The 18,937-nt window shown below is 32.7% G+C and overlaps 1 protein-coding gene across 1 annotated transcript; it reads left to right on the plus strand.

The window, feature by feature from the left end:
* The first annotated feature begins 990 nt into the window (after positions 1-990).
* LOC141826903 (uncharacterized) lies at positions 991-18,268 on the plus strand. Its single transcript, XM_074714226.1, has 16 exons — positions 991-1,413; positions 1,598-1,696; positions 3,838-3,929; positions 4,158-4,258; positions 8,883-8,973; positions 9,262-9,320; positions 9,428-9,548; positions 9,626-9,694; positions 9,812-9,864; positions 10,093-10,201; positions 11,387-11,557; positions 11,649-11,807; positions 13,102-13,194; positions 13,279-13,461; positions 16,267-16,481; positions 17,621-18,268. The coding sequence occupies exons 1-16, from the start codon at positions 1,278-1,280 to the stop codon at positions 18,012-18,014; spliced, it is 2,145 nt and encodes a 714-aa protein (XP_074570327.1). The 5' UTR covers positions 991-1,277; the 3' UTR covers positions 18,015-18,268.
* Positions 18,269-18,937: the final 669 nt, after the last annotated feature.

Consider the following 18,937-nt stretch of genomic DNA (forward strand, 5'->3'; position numbering starts at 1 on the left):
GCAGGCACTACCGCTACGGCGGTGACCGTACCGCGGGGAAGCTTTCGTGGCGGCATGACTTGCACGTGCATCTTCAAGACGAGATCCGATGTGGATACGAGTTTGGTGGTGAATGACAAGCAATAGAACACGGACACGTAGGCTATGAAAATTATAGATCGTGCAGCGTAGAGTGGATGTGTATTGTGCTGTAATAGTAAAATATTTAAAACAATAAATATGAAAATTAGAGTTTCAATTTTAATACAAATAAATATTCTATAGGCCTATCTCTAAGTATATAAATTATACTATGGATTTAAATAATAGGTGAATAAAATGTAAAGACCGTAATTAATCGGGTGAAATTTGAACGCTAGGAAAAAATCTCTTAAAGACAATATAAAATATGAATAAAACTAACCTTTACATATGAATAAAATATGAATATCTTTTTTTTCAATTATTGAAATAAATTTTAAACAAAGTCTAATAATTATTTTTAAATGTTTGATCATATTTAGCCCAATACCTAAGCAAACATATAAGTAAACCCATTAAAAGTTATGAGTTAAATTAACTTATCTTATAAAAGTTATGCAACTAAAAATATCTACTTGGGTCAACCAACCATATTTCTTTGGTTAACGTCTATCGAATTTCTTGATGTATTAAAAATATTTTTAAATTTATTTTATGTAATAAAATAAATCAAATTGAATTTAATATTAAGTGGAAAGTTGAATTAGATTTGGATTAAATCCATCAAATAGGTGTGATGCAAAGTTAAGTGTGTTTTTTTTTTGATAATAATTCAAGTGTTCAGACCTTTACAAATCCAAGTTAAGTGTTTTTGAATCGAGTTTTTCTGATCAATTCATAGCGGAAAATAAACCGATTTAATCGCTTTATTATTTTTTTTATAAATTGAAAATAATTCTCTCTTTCTGTCTCTCTAAATTAAAATTAAAATTAAACAGTTTGGTCTAAAACCCTAAATTTCCTTCCCACGCTCGCGAACAGGATCAGCAACCCGACCGGCCGCCGCTCCTCTCCTCCGCGCACCGCCGGCGACATCCCAATCGGATCAGTCCGAATCTCCCTGCTATGCCATGCTTTAAATAAATAAATCTAATTCCATTGCTTCATCGTTGCCGCTTGGAACCCTAAACCCTAATTCCCAATCTAATTGTTCGGTTTATCGTCGCCTCGCACCTCGTTTGTCGTCGCCTCGGTTATCTCTTAGTTTGTCGTTGCACAAAGTCTGTTCGATCGCCGCCTCGCGCCGGCTTCCAAATATGGCCACCAAAGGAGGTGCGGGAGGAATCAAGTCGACATCCATCAATGGTGTGAAGCTCTACTGCCTCTCGGGTCATCGTTCTGAAGCCAGTTGGCTTCCTCCCAAGAAGCTTAGGGCCCTCCGCAAAGACCAAGGTTTGTTTTCGTGATATCTCCTTTCTCCTTTTGCGTTTCATCGTTATCCAAATGTTGAATTGTTTGAGTATATATCTTGCTCATTGATCTGTTAAACATTTTATTCTTTGTGTTTTTTTACAGTATTTTTTGACAAATTTAAAAATATGTTCCATTAAATATGTCTTTACAAATCAATGGCCAGATTATCTGCAGAGGGTGGATTTGATTCAGGAGTTGAGATTTGAAACTGCAACTACTAGAATAAAGGTGTCTCCTGATGGTGACTACGTGTTGGCTTCAGGTAACTTAATTACTCAATTTTCTCTGATGGTGATTGTTTGTAGAAAAGAAAGCTTAATTTGTTATTTTAATTTCATGTACATGTGTGTAATCATATAAGAAAACGTTCATTAGCGTGTTCATATGTAGTCATACATGTACATTCTGTTTTTCTTTCGCTCCTGTATCAGCAGCAGTTTTTTTTCTGTGACTAACTGTAAGTTTGTAACAACCTGGTCTGATGAGGGTCAATTTGTGTCAATTATAATAAATTATCTTCATAAATTGATCAATTTGTGTCGTCACTTTTGATATTTATCTGATAGTTGTGATTTGGGTCATGTCAAATCATGTTATTCAGTTATGTTTAATATTGCCAACTCTAGCAGGGGGTGATCGATAGGGAAGATAAGTCAGATTAAGTGTAAGGTGTGACTCTTGGCAATCTTTTAAGCTGTAGGGGTAAAAATGAATTGAAACATATCATAGCATGGAAGATATGATTTGGTCGATTACGTATGTGCTCACAGTAACAAAGTGCCTTTGGGTGGAGTTGACTTGGATCTTCCTATGAACTAAGTTAAGCGTGCTTATTGTGAAGCAATTATAGGATGGCTGACCTTTTGGGAAGCAATTCTAGGGGTAAGAATGAATTGTAACACACATGATAGCAGGGAAAATATTTTTGGGTCGATTAAGTATGTGCTCTCAGTAATGAGGTGTCTTTTGGTGTAGTTGATTCGGATCTTCATATGAACTAAGATAAGCATGCTTAGTGTGAAGCAATTGTTTCTAGGATGGGTGGCCTTGGGAAGCTTCTCATTTTGATCCCAAATCTGGAAGTATGGGCCCATGAGATGTTACATGAACTTCATATCAAGATGTGGTAAAATTGATCCCTCATACGAACAAAGTGCTGTCAACACTACTTGGGTTGGTCCATTTTATGATCTGATTCGATAATTACTAAGTCATTAATGTTCTGTAAATGTATGACTAGTTAACTGATTGATATTATAACTAAATAAAGATTAGTAACTTACTTGGTGACTGGGTCAACTGAATGATGGAGTTGGTAATATCATAAAAAGTCCATCCTATGGTGTGATTCTGAAGATTAATAGTGAGGACTGAGTTTACGGTACATCAAGGAGAGGTGTAGTTTGTGGCACTTAGTGAAGAAGAGAGGGGTAAAAGCTAGTGAATCCAACACATTTATCCTAATGCGAAGATTTTACAAGGGTTAAGTATGCACTAATAATTTACTTAGTGCTTCTATTAAGTCAACTGATTACTATAAAGTAAATCATTTTTATGTGTCTCAAGTAGTTTGACATGAGCATGCTACTTGGTGTTTTGTCTCATATTGATCCCCCAAACATTGTTGTGATATAAAAGCCTCTAGCAGGGGTAGCACCTAAATTCGAGATGATTTGACTCAATCTGGAAAATGGTTGTAATGGTAAGAGTACAAAATCTACTAAGCAAAGAGGAAGATCGATTCTTGTGCCTGTGGTCTATGTAACACAATTTGAGTTTATTGCTACACAGTTGTGGTTCTAATTTCTAGTGGCTATGGTCAATGTGCGAATGAAGTCCACTTTTCTTGTTCAACACTGTAAAAAAGTTAACGATGTTTTGATTTTAAAGATACTCTAATCCTATGCATAGTAAACAACAAAATAGCTCAATTCTTAAATTGCAATAGCACACAAGATCAGTAGCAAGCTTTATTTCTTGGGTTAATGTCCTGAGTTTCAATACATGCATAATTACGTTGAAATGTGTAAATGTAGGAGGACAATGTTTTAGTTTGTTTTGTTTTACTATCTCATCGAAGAGTTTCTTTACTTAGTTACTAACCACTTAGGCTTTGATCAATGATGAGAATGAGGAGAAAAGGGGATAAAAAATTCTTGAATTTTATCTTCTTATTGAGTAGACTTTTATACTAATTACTAACAACATTAATAAATGAACAACATATCCTTGTTCTTTTGTGGTTGATCATCAAACCATTTTTTATAACATTCTTGTCACATAATTTATTCTCTCCCTTGACTTTTAATTCTTAGATTAAAAAATTTAAGATTTGTGATAGACTTATTGTATACATTGTTGAGTTTTTATAAGTTTATAATTCACTGTTAACTTTGTTACCAGGCATCTATCCTCCTCAAGTTAAAGTTTTTGAGCTGAGGGAATTGTCATTGAAGTTTGAACGACATCTCGTGTCTGAAATTGTTGATTTTCAGGTACTCTATGGTTTATATGACATGTTTTCCAGACACAATATAGCATTTAAGTGATTTAAACGTGTGCAAGATTAAGATATTATTTTTTCTCATTTTGCAATATTGAGATCTTATTTATTCACCTTTTGCATTGATGCAACATTTGCATTAGATTGGTTTCTGTGGTGGATATGTTGTTTAGTTTATGATTCATCCTGTTTCTGTTTATACTAAAGTTCTCTTGAACAGATTCTTGCTGACGATTATTCAAAAATTGCGTTTCTTTGTGCTGATCGCTCTGTATGCCTGCATGCAAAGTATGGAAGTCACTATAGCTTAAGGATTCCTAGGTATGTATACATGCATTAGTATGTCCTTTTCAAGATAATAATCTTCAATTTCTTTCCAGACAACAATTATCCAAGATTGGATGTCTGTGTACTTCATGTGTTAATATTTATGTTATTCGTCTTATTGAACATTAGAATCATCTTGTACTTGTCTATATTTAATTTGGTTAGAAACATATCGTTCCATTTACTTGGGATTTTTTTTTCATACATTAATGATGTTAATATGTTTTCTGGTGTAATCTATGAGGTTAATATTATTTGATTTCATATGCTATTTACTAATTTATCTTCTTGGAGATTGATATACTTTAAAAAATTGTCATAATTAATGTTGATATGTTTTCTGGTGCAATTGACATTGAGTTTAGCATTATTTGATTTCGTATGTCATTTTCTCATTTTTCCTCTTGAGTTTGATATACTTGGGAAATTTTTTCATACATTAATGTTGTTGGTATAATTTTTGGCGTAATCTACATTGAGGTTAATACTACTTGATTTCATATGTTATTTACTTATTTATCTTTTTGGTGGTTGATAATACTTGGTTTCGTGCCATTTGCTACAAAATGTAGGTAAAAACATAACATCTTGCTTTGGTGTTCTTCCTGAACTTAACTAACCTAACCTTGTAGACATAAAATCTATGTATATTTATGCTAAGAATGAGAGAAATAGGAATATTTTCCTAATTAAGTATAACCTCATGTATGTATTATGTGGACTAACCTTACATGCCTCTAATATTTGAACTATGAACATTTATGTTAAAAAAGAGAGAAATAAGAAGGTTTCCTATTTCAGTGTAACCTCATATGCCTCTATTATATGGATTAAAGTTGCTCGAGGAAATCTATTATTAGGAAAAGAAGCATGACTCCATCTCGCTCCATTTGTAGGAAAATTTTTATTTGAGACAATATGTAGAATGACTTGGTAAATGGAAAACTCGATTAAATTTAAAAGATAGCTTAATGGATATATGTGTATGAAATACTTGAAGAAAATTTAAAATATATTATAACATAGTAATTACTAATTAAAATTATTACATTTTATATTTGCTTGTTAGTCATATGTTTAGCCATGCTTGGTTTATGCAATGCATGTTTCTATGTTAATTGTCTAATAGTACACAATAATTTTATAGTCATTTTACTATGCATAAGTAACTGAATACACACAAATTCCTAAAAACTTATTTGATCTGAAAGAAGCATAACGACAACAACTAAGTGTTATCCAACTAGGTGGGGTTAACTATATGTATCATTCTACGCCATTGGGCTTTATTCCTTATTATATCATCATCTATATTTAAATAAATTTTATTTTATATTATTGTTGCTAATAAGTCTTTATTGATCTTTCTCTTCCTTGTTTAATGTATGTATTTGTCATAGTTTCATATTACCTAAGTGGAACATTTATTAGTTATCTAAGTACATATATGTACTATCTTAAACACATTTCTCGGAGTTTTCCCTTAATAGGTGCAATCTCGACTTTCACTCTAATATTCTCATTTTTCCTATTCATCCTTATATTCGTCTATATATCTACCTTAATATTCTCATCTGTACGACTCTCATGTTCTGCTCATGTGCTCAAGTCATATTTCAATATTCAACTCCATATAACATAGCAGGTCTAGCTGTCATTTTGTAAAATTTCCTTTTAAGTTTTAGAGACATTTTATGATCACAAAAAACATCTGATACTTTCCTTCATTTCAACTATCCAGCTTGTATTCTATATAAGACATCTCTCAACTCCTTAATCTTTTTGTAAAATTGATCAAAAATACTTAAAACTCACACTTATAGATACCTCATTATCTATTATCTTAATAATTTTTTATTACGTTTAATATTTTTAAAGTTAAATTCTATATATATATATATATAGTCTTTACTCTACTAAGCCTGAAACCTTTCATTTTCAGTGTTTCTTACTAAGCTTTAAGTTTAACATTTACTCTTTCACGTATCTTATCTAGCAAAATAATATATGCAAACAATATGCACTATGGTAACATGTCTTAGATGTGTTCAGTGAATTCATGCATGGTTAGTGTAAAAAGATCGAGATTTAAAGTTGATCTTTGATATAATTCTATCTTTATAGGAAACACTTCAGTTAATCTGCTAGAGTATATACTCTTGTCATTGCATCCTCATAAATATCCTTAATTATGTCAATATATGCTACGTTAACACTTTTTTTTTCTAGAATTCTCTACATAATTTTTTTATGACTCTGTCATAAGTTTTTTTTTAGGTCGACGAATATTATGTGTAAGTCTTGCTTTTGTTCCCAATACTATTTAATTAGTCACTTGAGAAATGTATAATTTCTGTTGTTGACTTTCTTAGCGTGAATCCAAATTGATTTTCAGTCACTACGATCTCCTTTTTTAGTTTTTTTTCTATTCCTCTTTTCTAAAGTTTCATGGTATGATTGATTAACTTAATACCTTTATAATTCACACAATTTTGTATATCTCTTTTGTTTTTATATAAGTAGACTAAAGTACTTACTGCTTGCTAATCAAACATTTTTTTGTTTTAATATAAGGTTGAATAACTTCGTAAGTTGGTCACCTAAATCTTCATTAAAAAGTTGATGAAAATACTCTTCGATCTCTCGTTTATTTCCTTATCATTCACTAATGCCTTATTGCATTTATTTTTAAGACATCTTATCTGGATAAGATCTTTTATTTTTCACTCACTCACTTTAGCTATTTTATAACTATCCCTTTCTCCTTCTTTTGTATTTAGCCGTCGATATAAACATTTAAAAGTTTCATTCTTAATTTCACCCACCACTTTCTTAATTACTACATATTTTTTAAAGTTTTTTTCGTTCTTGCAAGTATATAATAATGTATAGGTTATTTGTTTTTCTTTCACTTTCTCGTTCCATCACCAAGATTCTTTTCTTGGTGGTGCATATCCCTTGGATTCATCGAGCACACTCTTGGCTACTATTTTCAACTTCAATGTCATCTTATTCTACGTCGTATTTGAGTCGCCATATATTTTTTTGTAATACTTGTACTCTTACCCTTTCTTTAAATATGCTTTGCTTCCCATCTTTTAACTTCTACTACTTGATTCTAAGAGTTGCGCATGTTTTTCTTTTATTGATATTTTGCTTAAGACGCATATCCAACACTATTAATTTATGTTGGGTAGTTAAGTTTTCTTCTGAGGTTGATCTTGAAATCGTATAAATCTTTATATCCTTCTTCATAATTATAAAAAAGTCAATTTGCGATTTATTGTTCTCACTTTTGAACATAACTAAGTGTTCTTCTCTTTTCTTGAAAAATATATTAGCTAGTATAAGTTCATATGCTATTGTAAAATATAATATATATATATATATATATATATATATTTTCATTTCTTGTTTCAAAATCATAGCCCCCATGCACCTTATCATATTCCTCATTTTTCACTCTTATATGCCCATTTACATCAATTAAAATCATTTTATTTGGTAGAATTTTAACCTCATCTAGGTCTTTTTAAAATCTAGATTTGGTAGTTTCATCTAAACCTACTTGAATTGCATATACATTAATTACATTAATAATTTCTTTCGCCACTATTATTTTGAGAGTTATAATCTTATCCCCTTTCTAATTACTACTACTATATTCTCTTGTAAACACAAAATATTAATTCTTCTCCTAATCAACATATTTACAACTTCCATTGCTTTGCCAGTGAACGTTTCTATGTTCAATGCTCCAAATCTAAGACATTAGTATTTCTATAATGTTTGTTCTTATCCAACCTATGGTGCGAAAATTCTTGCATATTTAATACTATATCTAAGTTCTCATAGAGATATAATGGTTCTTGTCGAGGCGTTATAGTCAGACCCTACAATGCGTTTCTTATGGGGAACTACCTAGTATTAGTTCAATAGTTTGATGGATTCATTCATAGAACATTTGTCTGTATTTGACGCTGACTGATAATCTAACGCAACCCTCAATCTTTTTCATCTGGGCTTGGGATTGGCGTCGACATTTTTGAAAGAAACATAAAAGCTAAGAAAATTAAAACCTCACTTTCTTCTTCGTCTATCAATTTGGATCAGTAGTTCTTGAGCATGCTCTTAAATTTATGTGCAGTTAGTGCCATCAATTGATAAGACTTATTGATATCAAATCCCTCCCTTTAGATTTCCACAACCAACATTTTTTTTTCTTGAAAGGTATAAAGGAAGCAAATTTGAATATTTCATTGATTTCTTGGTAATGTAATGTTCCAGCTATAGTTTCCGAATAAAATGTATATTATTTTTGCATATTTTGAATTATTCAAATGGTTCATGTTAGTCTCTGTTTATCAAAAAATTTTAGATTTGATTTTTGTACCTGGGTTCACTATGCCGTTTATAAGTATTAATTGTTATTCTGTTGTTTCATTATATATTATTGGCGCCACTACAGAGTTTCTGGCTTTAGAGTTTTGCCACTCTCACTGCCTTCTCAAACAATCTCCAATTCTCCAACAGTTTTTTTTTGTCAAATAATCATTGACTTGGACATTCTGAATCTATTATACAAAGCATTTTTCTTATTTGCCTTCCTGTTTTCCAGGATGGGGAGAGATATTACTTATGATTGTTGGTCCTGTGACTTGTTGTGCGCTGCTTCATCTCCAGATTTATATAGAATTAATCTGGAGCAGGTTAGAAACTGTTCATTTATGAAGCATGGTCATGTATAAAGAAATTTAATTTTTATGACTTATTCATTGAAATATAGAAATGCACATATATGTGCATCATGCTCTTGTACAACTTTCATTTATAACTTCTTAAATGCAAAGATATCTGATTTATATGTCTCACTGGAGGTTGAAGTACTATTGCATATTGTGTATTTTTTTAATTTCTTTGTTATGCCATCCATAGTTATCCTTAGTTGTATGTCCATCTATATGCCAAAAAAGGCAGTAATTATTTCTACTTGGCAGGGGCGCTTCTTATCATCTCTCAATAGTCAATCACCAGCCTTAAATGTAGTTTCTCGAAGGTAAACTATTTTATGGAATTTTTGCTGGGTTTTTTGTTCTTTTTGCATTATTTATGTGTTGGTTTATGTATAAAATGATTTCCCTCCTCTTTTTTGGTAACAATCAGCACAGTTCATGGTCTTATTGCTTGTGGAGGTGAGGATGGTGCTGTAGAATGCTTTGATTTGAGGCAGAAATCTTCTGTTGGTAGAATCGATGCTGTTGGTCCTGCTGGTGATATTGACCATGTACTATACTCTCTAACTGTATAATGCTGTCAATTATGTTTTTTGATTATTTGCTCATTATTGTCTGCTATATCTAGGAAGTCACAGCATTACAGTTTGATGATGCCCAGGGGTATCTGATGGCTGTTGGTAGCAGCGCTGGCAAGGTAAATTCTAAATGTGATTTATGTTTAGCCTTTGGGAATACTTAGCTTCTGCTGTTATTGTTCTTCTGAATCTTTTGAAGGCCTACTGATTTTGTTATGTCCATCTTCAAAATGCAGATTTCTATTTATGATCTGCGTATGACTGATCCAATACGCATCAAAGATCACATGTGAGCACTAAAAAATAACCCAATAGCCTGTTGTTTATGGATGTTAGCAATCTTATTTTGCATTTATAGTAATGAATATATGGCTGCATATAACAGATGTAGATGGACACTATATGTACATTCATGTAAACAGGCTGCTAACACATGCAAGTTCTCTCAGTGAGATATGCATGTCTTGTATTACTGTTTGTGAAGATATTGACTGGTGATCTTTTCATTACTTTACAGGTATGGCAGTCCGATATTGAACATTAAGTGGCACCAGACTCTCAATTCAGCTGAATCAAAAGTGATTAGTGCAGACAGTCGTATTGTTCGGATATGGGATCCCAACACGGTGAGATTGATTCTTCTAGAAAAAAACAAATTGCTCATATACCATTTCCTTGATATTTTACTTTGTTTACCTTGTAAAATACAACATATAAACACAGTTAATTATGAAGATGTACCATCCTGTATGTTTGATATTTCTTTGCTCTCAAAAAATGTCAAAGTATTTTGGATTTGCAGATTATAAATGTGTGCATATTAACAATCACGTAGGCATAGTTTATGAACCCTAGCTACTAAAAGCAGAATTGTCTCTGGATTAGAACATAGCACATGAACTTTTTGTTATGGGAATTCCTTCATTTCCCAAGGTTCTCATGTACAGCTTTTGCTGTATGAATTACTAGTGATGAACCCTTAAATTTCATGGGATTGGACTTCTCATGTAAATCTTATTATCCAGAACATTGCATGGTTATTTGTAAAAAAAAATCAAATGTAAAATGATTATTATCCAAGAGCACTGGCAGTTTGGTGTACCTTCCAGCGGAGAATATATTAAGATGGTATGAGCTTCTTGAAAGATGAAGGATTGGCTTTTACAAGATAAATCAATTAGAGTTGCAAACTTGAAGGGTAAAAGGAATCTAAGTAAACTAAACATAACACAATTAAAATTGATATAAAAATAATCTACTATTACTAGCAATATTGAAATGAAATCCATTTAGCTGAGAGCTGCAAATACTTGGAGTCCTGATTCTTTGTCATTTTCGTTCTTATTGTACTTCCTTGGACCCATTAGCATCAAAGATCTACAAAATGATAAAATATGCATCACACTATGTTGATCTTAAACTAGTTGTTTTGATGTTTCAGATTCACTTATTTTTTCTATTACAACAACACAAAGCATTCTAGTGCTCACATGTAAATATTTCTTTTAAAAAGTATTTTGTTGAAGTTTCTTGTCTGGGTTTTGTGGAACTAGTTTACTGCAACGTGTTTGTAATCTTTTGAAAGCTTCCCATACTTCTATATGAATTTGATGATGATTGCTCGTTTCACATTTCACATATGCTAATCAGCTCATATTACATTCTGTGCCACATATACGAAGAGGTAAGGCTTTGTTGGATACTAATGGATGATGCTAATGAATCTAGAACTTGGTTTTCTCCATATTATGTGATGACTGTTAAGACAATTCAACAGAACCTGATATTTGTGTATCTGCCCTACTTTACAGGGGGAGAACATGACCAGCATTGAACCCACTTCTGGAACTATCAATGATATATGTGTTTTCCGTGAGAGTGGTTTGATGTTACTGGCTTTAGACAATGGCCAGATACCTGCTTACTTTATACCTGCTTTTGGCCCTGCTCCAAAATGGTGTTCTTACCTAGAAAACTTTACGGTATTTTGATCTTTTCTTTTTCTTATTCCAGGCATTTGTATTCTTGCTGTCATTATTCAAAAAATCATTATGTTATGCGCTGTGAATGTAGGAAGAGATGGAGGAAGCTTCACAAACGACCATTTATGATGATTTCAAATTTTTAACTAAAGAAGAGGTTGAGCGTTTGAAACTTACTAATTTGGTTGGCACAAATCTCCTCAGAGCCTATATGCATGGCTTCTTTATTGATTATAGGTTATACAAAAAGGTAATGATACTTTTCTGACTTTCAGCATTTCAACTTTACTAGATGGCTTTGACTCATCATACAACTTTATGCGCATTGAGAATGGGAACATAGTTTTTTTTTTTTGCTGTGGCTAAGATTTTCTTTCTATGCTATTCTAATCTTGTATTTTGTCATTTAAATCAAAACAACACATAGCAATTACAAATCTTTCTTTTTATGAACAATCTATTTATTATTAGATCTCAAAAAGTGGTAGACGTTAGTGTAATCAACTCTATAATATAGTATAGTGTTGGTCAGATCCTTTGGATCTTCATGTTACATTTGAATATAATCACCGACAAATATGATTATGATTCTGTTATCTTTTTTTTTTTTGTCTTCTTGTCTAGTCTGAACTTGCTCTTTGGCACACAGTTAGATGGTATAATTATCAAGCACATTATCAGTTTTTTGTATCAGATTTTTAATATCATTTATTTATTTTTGTGGAGATGCAACGAGGCAAGGAAGGTTTTTGTGCAGTTTTCAATATACTGAATTATAACTTGGTCTCATGAGTTGTGACCATGAACTTGGAGCCTTTCTGATGTGTATTTTGTTCATCGTGACTGTGTATCTTCAAACTTAAGTCAGGTCCAAATGATTTGATGAGTGTCCACTTCCCTGCGTGCTAATGAGTTCCTAAGACTAAAACACTTGTGTCTTGATTTCTAAGTCATGGAGAATTTTCCAAGAACATTATTTTCAGTCTCTTGGTAGGTAACTACTATTTTTCATGTAGGGCTGAGAATGGGTTTGAATTTTTTATACACAAGTGGGGTTTGGGAACTATTTTTTGTGTAGCAATATATACACAAGTCAGGGTTGGATTTTTTTTATACATTTGAGGGTATCATATACTGTACATTTAAGTCAGGCTCCCAAAATTATCATATTTGGTAGAATAGCTGGGCGTACTCGGTCCATTATTTGGGGTTGGGTTTAAATTTTTTAAAAATATGGGTATCGTGCCTGTTTGTGATACCTGCTTTGTGTTTTGGTACCTTAATAAGCAAAAACATCGTGTAGAATACTGGTTGATTTGATTTCCTTAATAAGCAAAAACATCATGTAGTTTGTTTATTACTCTATTAGTTTTGCAAATGGCTGTGGTAGACAAATGACTTGCTAGCCATCGTTATTTTTTGCTGATTGGAAGTTGTTATCCAAATCTTTCAGGGCTAGTTCCTACAAAAAAAAATCTATTTATATTAGTTACTTGTGATTTCAATTTTCTGATTCTTATTGTCACTGAGATTTTGCTATGTAGGCCAAGAATTTGGTCGATCCATTTGCATATGAGGAATACAGAGAACAGCAGAAGAAAGAAAAGATGGAAGCAAAGCAAGCTTCCCGCATCACGGTATCTTCTCTTTTTGATTGGTTTTTTATTCTATACTCAACATACATTACATAAACTCCTGAATGGTTTTTTTTTGTGTTGCAGATACAGAAAAGGTTACCTAAAGTAAACAGGCTTCTAGCAGCTCGTCTGCACCAAGAAGAAGAAGAAGAAGAAGAAATGGCTAACACAGATGATATTGGGGCAAAGAAAAAATCAAAGAAGAATAAGGGATTAAACACTGAGATCCTGAGAGATACACGTTTTGCAGCAATATTTGAGGATAAGGTACAACCCAACAACTGGAAACATTTCTTAGTTGATGTGATATGACCATCATTTTTCAGTTAAATATGATACTTTTTTGCAATATAATGTCTGATAGTTGGGAAGTACAGATTTTAACTTCCCTGCACAAGCATAAAGGTAAAGCATGTCCTTATTTATTATTTCTAAGCTTTTAAAATTGGATTGGCTCAATAGTGGAAATCAATATGTTCTGACCACATACTGGTTTGATTAGGTTTTGGTTATACTAGTGTCAGTTCAATCTGAATTAAACTGTCCACGAGTTATATTGTTTTCTATTGAGCTTTGTTATTATATCTTTGACATAGCCTGGCCAAGAATTGTGTTCTTCAGTATGCGATCTAATGGGATTGTTTGGCGATCTCACAACAGAGGAGTAAGTGGAGAGAAAAAAAAATATTTATTGAATGATGAAAAATATTGGATATGAGGGTGGAATCTTTTATAGGCTTTAACAATTACAGTCTTGGACAATTTATGCAAAATAGACTAGGTTTGCTAAAAATTTTAAGAGTAGAAATTATACAATTATATAAAATAAAACTAACATAAAAGTCGAGAAATGATTATCTGTTCTTTTGAACTAGTTTGTTTTTAAATGGTCTATTTTTTATTTACTTCAATTTTGATTTCCTAAATTGAGTTGTCTAGGTGTTAATGCATGTAACGCTTGTAAGCTCTACCATGCTGAGTCTAAGTTTTAAGATGTTCTACTTATTCCGTTTCATTCATGGTTAAAAATGATGAACCTCCTTTTGTAGTAGAGGTAAATAGTGTTTGCATAATCTTTATAAAAGCTTGCATGGCATGAAAAGCTGTATTCAAGTTTTGTGATTCATTTTAAGGAAAACATCATGGTGGAGGCACTTGTAGAAATTTAAATACTGTAATATTCTTAAAAGTTGAATAATCCGTAGTTTTCTTATTGATGATAAAGCAATTAAAGAAAAATGATACATTTAGTTTTATAAACTATCAGTGTGTTCTATAGATGATTTAGTTCGAGATTTAAAATTATGGTAAATGTTACAGAAAATGATTATAAAGAAATTTTTTAAATGTGAATGTAGGCAAAAGTATACTTCCAAATAATGTTCATATTGAAGTTTTGAAGAATATAGGAGATCAAGGTATGATTTAGTTGACTAAATTATAATAAAATTTTGAAAATTAAAAAGTTAGAGGAATAGAGGAAAAGTTTCTTAGTACCTATTTATAAGAATAAACAATTTATTATGTTGATTAATTATAAAAGGGACAATTTGAGGAGTCATACTATAGTACTTTAGAAAAGAGTTATTGAGTGGAGAAGAGGAGACAACAAATATCTTTGATAATTAAATTGGTTTCACATTTAGAAGCTCAATCATTGATGTTATTTAATAAGACAATTAATGAAAAAATGGATATGCAGACGATTTTCATCAACTTAGAAAACTCATGATAAAATTCTAAATAATTGTTGTCATGGATTTTAGTGATAAAGATTCTGGGCTTAATGGTGTAAGATAATGTAGTTATTAGTCCTCATGATACAGGTATAATAGTGTTTTCTTATAACTGTAGGTTTATTTGAAGGGTTAGCACAAAGTCTCAACCTCTTTGCATTAGTATTAAGTGAGCTCACAATTTTTTTGAAGACAAAAACCTCCTTGTTGCATATTTTTTGCAAACAATATTAATATCAATTGAGGCGATTGTAAATAGATTAAATTTGCAGTTTAAATTGAGAAAAATTATAGAAACTGAAGGTTATAGGTAGCAGCAAAGCTAAAAATTTCATGGATTTTGAAATGGGAGGGAGTTTATAGACTAATGTGATCATCATCTGTCTTTAAGTTAAAAGAAACATGTATAAAACAATTGTGGTATGACTTGTAATAATTTTTGGTTAAGATATTTGAGTTGTTAGGAAGCAACACACACACAAAGTTTACTATAAAAGATGCTAAAATTACTAATATTTAAGAGCAATTGGATGTAGCTCTAATAGAATAAAATGTGTGAAACTAGATTTAAGATGAGATGGATTTGTACAATGATGACCAATAGATTCAATAGGTAGAGGAGTTGATTTTGTTAGAGTGAAGGCATGTAGGCAGAAGAAATTTTAGTTAATATCAAGATTTGAAATATCATATCAAGCTGGAGTTTCAATCCTTGGCTGGCAACTAGTGTCGTGCTAGGTGTGTCAACATACAGTGATGGTGACATCAATAAGAAGGAATTGGGGAGAAGGAAGAGGTAGTGAAAACCTCGTTACACAATAGCAAAATTTAAGCTCTTGTGGAAGCCTCATGTCACTTGTGGAAACCTTGTGGGAAAGCTAACTTGCAGTTGTTATGTGGCAGCTCAAGCTTGCTTTGCGTGCCAGTTTGCAGGTGAAATGATAAGTTTTCAACTGTGCTGACCAATGTGGAACAGATTATAAAGCATGGGTAATATTATTAAAAGATATTTAATTGTTTGAACATAGCAATAGTCTTGCATAGTGCTAGATGATTGATGAGTTGGGACAAACTTGATGATCGTGGCAGAAATTTTGTTCCCTGTTAGTTATATTTCGATGAGAATTTAACATTGCCCATAATGGTGTCCGTTATGATTCACAAGTATACCATTTTTTGTTTAATGTTTTTCACAAAGTAAGAGCCATTTTAGGTTTTAAGCAAGTTTGATCTCTGGTTATACATTTCTGTTATGTTGTTTTTGTTTTTTTTGCACGTTTCTTTATCCATTCATATTATTTCTATTTGTTTACCTATGTTGGTTTGTATGACTTAGGACTTTGAGGTGGACGAACTGTCACCTGAGTTTCTATCGCTTAATCCTCAAAGTGCTAAGAAACGGCCTCTGCTGATTGAGGAACACTTCGACCGTGTGGACAAGGATCATGAAGAGAATGAGTCTGGTGATTCTGATGCTTCAGAATCATCTCAGTTGTCAGGAGAGGTACCTGACAAACACCAGAAAGAAGTTGGCAAATCAAAAAGTGTGAGGTGTGTTCTCATTCTGCTGTCCTTAAGTATGAAGTATATTTTATTTGATTGTTTTCATGGTGTATAAAATGTGAATAGGTAATATGTGCCATAATTTAAAAAGCTTTTATGATCTTTTAAGTTTTAACTTCTCCCTAATTACTGTTCCTGAAGCTATGTAGCTCATTCTAATCTATTTAATATCATGACTTCTTTCTTTGATCATTCCTCATTTTCTGATGCATTTTGCTAAGGGAAATTGTATTGTGTACTATATCCACACTTGTTTAATTCTGATTTAGTGTGGGATTTATATTTATGCAAAACTTCATGCATTCACAATAAGTTTCTACATGTATAATGGATATTATTTTTTCACTTTGAGAAAAACGTGGGGGCATTTTGCACTAGTGGCTGTTAACATAGTGGTCACTGAATAGAGTGCCCTGAGATCAAGTTTCTCTGAACTGTTCATGTCCCTTAGTTAAACAGAATTACAGGCTAATCATTTTAGTGATTCATTTGTGGAAGTTTGATTTACTATTACAACTAGTTGATTGCATGCTTAATCTGCTGTGTCATGCAGTACACTATCAGCATATATCTATATGCCGTGAGACATGGCAGTGAAACCTACCTTTACACTTAGCTTTGGTAATCTTGAGCGAGTATCAGTTGGGTCTGTAACATTCTGGTATCAACAATAGGGAACTAAGGCAATGCTTGTTTTGGAATGATTTCTCTATCTTTCCAATTTCTTTTTAAAGATAAGGAAAACTAATATGAAGATGTGTCTGATAGGAATTTTTCTCAATAAAGTAGGTGTAATCTAAACAGAGAATATTATTCCTGTTCCACTGTTTCTGCGTAACGATTGATGTTCATTGTGTAAAAGAAAAAATTGTTGTTTTCCAAAAATGGTAAAAAAAAGATGAAAACAATCATGTTCTTTAGGCCTCTTTTTTTTTTTTATTTTCAGATTTCTTTTTTTTTTGGAAAAGAAATCTGGGCTGACGGCCCTTAATTTCTATTGTTGCTTTAGATTTTTGTTCATTTAGTTGGGCTTTTCATATGACAACACCACGCCTGGTGTTTCTATAAGATGATACTAAATTCTCTTCTTTGTATTTTAATACAGCTAACATGTTGCTTTCTCTCAGATTGTACGAGGTAAAGGATGAGCGCCATGCAGAAGCATTTTTAAGCAGCGTCTCTCTTGCTAAGGAGGATGCTCTTCCTCTCGAGGAGAGGGTTTCTGCTCTTGAGAAGCAACAAGCAGCTAGTGCATCCAATAACGTGAAATTTGGGCCAGGCGGGTCGCGAGAGGTCTCGTTCATGCCCAGAAGCTCAAAGAAACATAAATTTGAGGAAACTGAAGAGGAAGAGAAAAGAAGGGGTGTCCGTGCCCTGGGCCTAAAACCAAGTAAATCAGAGTTCTATGCTATGGGTCGGGGAGGCAGTAGCAGTCGCGGAAGGGGTGGAGGAAGGCATGGAGGAAGGGGCGGAGGAAAGGGCCGAGGTAGGGGAAGGGGAAGGGGAAGGGGTAGGAGATGATGAGGCTATCCAAAATCAAAATATGTACGGAGCCTTCTACCCTCAAATTGCTCCTCGTAACATTGGAGATTTGTCAGTGCTGGCTTGTGAGGTGCTTTGTTTCCTTTAGGAAGAGGAATACAATTGTAACTTATTTTTGAGCAAATACAAATGTAATCCTATTAAGTTCCTTGTGTTATTTCAGTTAATTTTATCCTTCTTTGACAATTGATTAAGACGTTGAAGTCTGCAACAAGTATGCTAATTTGATGTGTTGGTAGTGTTCTTTTTAATGAAGTTCGCTGCTCTTTATTTCTATCGTGCTGTATAAGCTATTTTAGAATAAAGATAAACAGTGGCTTGTTTCTTGATTAGAATTGATGATTGATTATTGAAATTTTCATTTATTTTATATATTTCAACAACACTGAATGAAGCACGAGTTGAGGCTAAGAGTGTGAATAGTAAAAGATACGGGTGGAGTATCCTCCCATTTGGCCAATCTAAATTCAAATGATCCTACTTGAATCTAACTGCTGCTCTATTCAATCAATTTGTTGCTTCAATTGAACTGAGCTCCCATCGATTCTCTACTATGTATAAGCTCATGATAAACTAATGAAAACGCTCAGCAAGTTAAAAGACAAAATTCCTTTTAAGATCACCTTCAGTCATAGCCCTCACAGATGTTGACTGTGTAAAACCTCATGAACAATGCCCAGTAGGTTCACCGTCCTTCAGATACATTTCACCGTACATCTATAGTGAAATCCACATCTTACATGCTTCACTCTCAGATGATTGAACTGAATCTGGCTAGCTGTCGACTCACACCTTACGAGTCATCTCCTAATAGCTTCTTCATTAACATCGGATCCCAAAAACAGAAAAGGAAAAAAACAATGACTCGTAATTGATCGATGATTCGAATTGCCTGCACCAAG

This window comes from Curcuma longa, chromosome 4 (assembly GCF_044706935.1).
Source record: "Curcuma longa cultivar G26 ecotype Majalengka, Jawa Barat chromosome 4, ITB_CL_G26_1.1, whole genome shotgun sequence".
Classification (NCBI taxonomy): domain Eukaryota; kingdom Viridiplantae; phylum Streptophyta; class Magnoliopsida; order Zingiberales; family Zingiberaceae; genus Curcuma; species Curcuma longa.

What these genes read in the sequence shown, in the direction of transcription:
- LOC141826903 (XM_074714226.1), top strand. Translation starts at nt 1,278, where the DNA reads ATGGCCACCAAAGGAGGTGCGGGAGGAATCAAGTCGACATCCATCAAT. An exon ending in ATAGAATTAATCTGGAGCAG is followed by an intron (nt 8,974 to 9,261) that starts GTTAGAAACTGT and finishes TCTACTTGGCAG; the next exon opens with GGGCGCTTCTTATCATCTCT. An exon ending in CTTACCTAGAAAACTTTACG is followed by an intron (nt 11,558 to 11,648) that starts GTATTTTGATCT and finishes CTGTGAATGTAG; the next exon opens with GAAGAGATGGAGGAAGCTTC.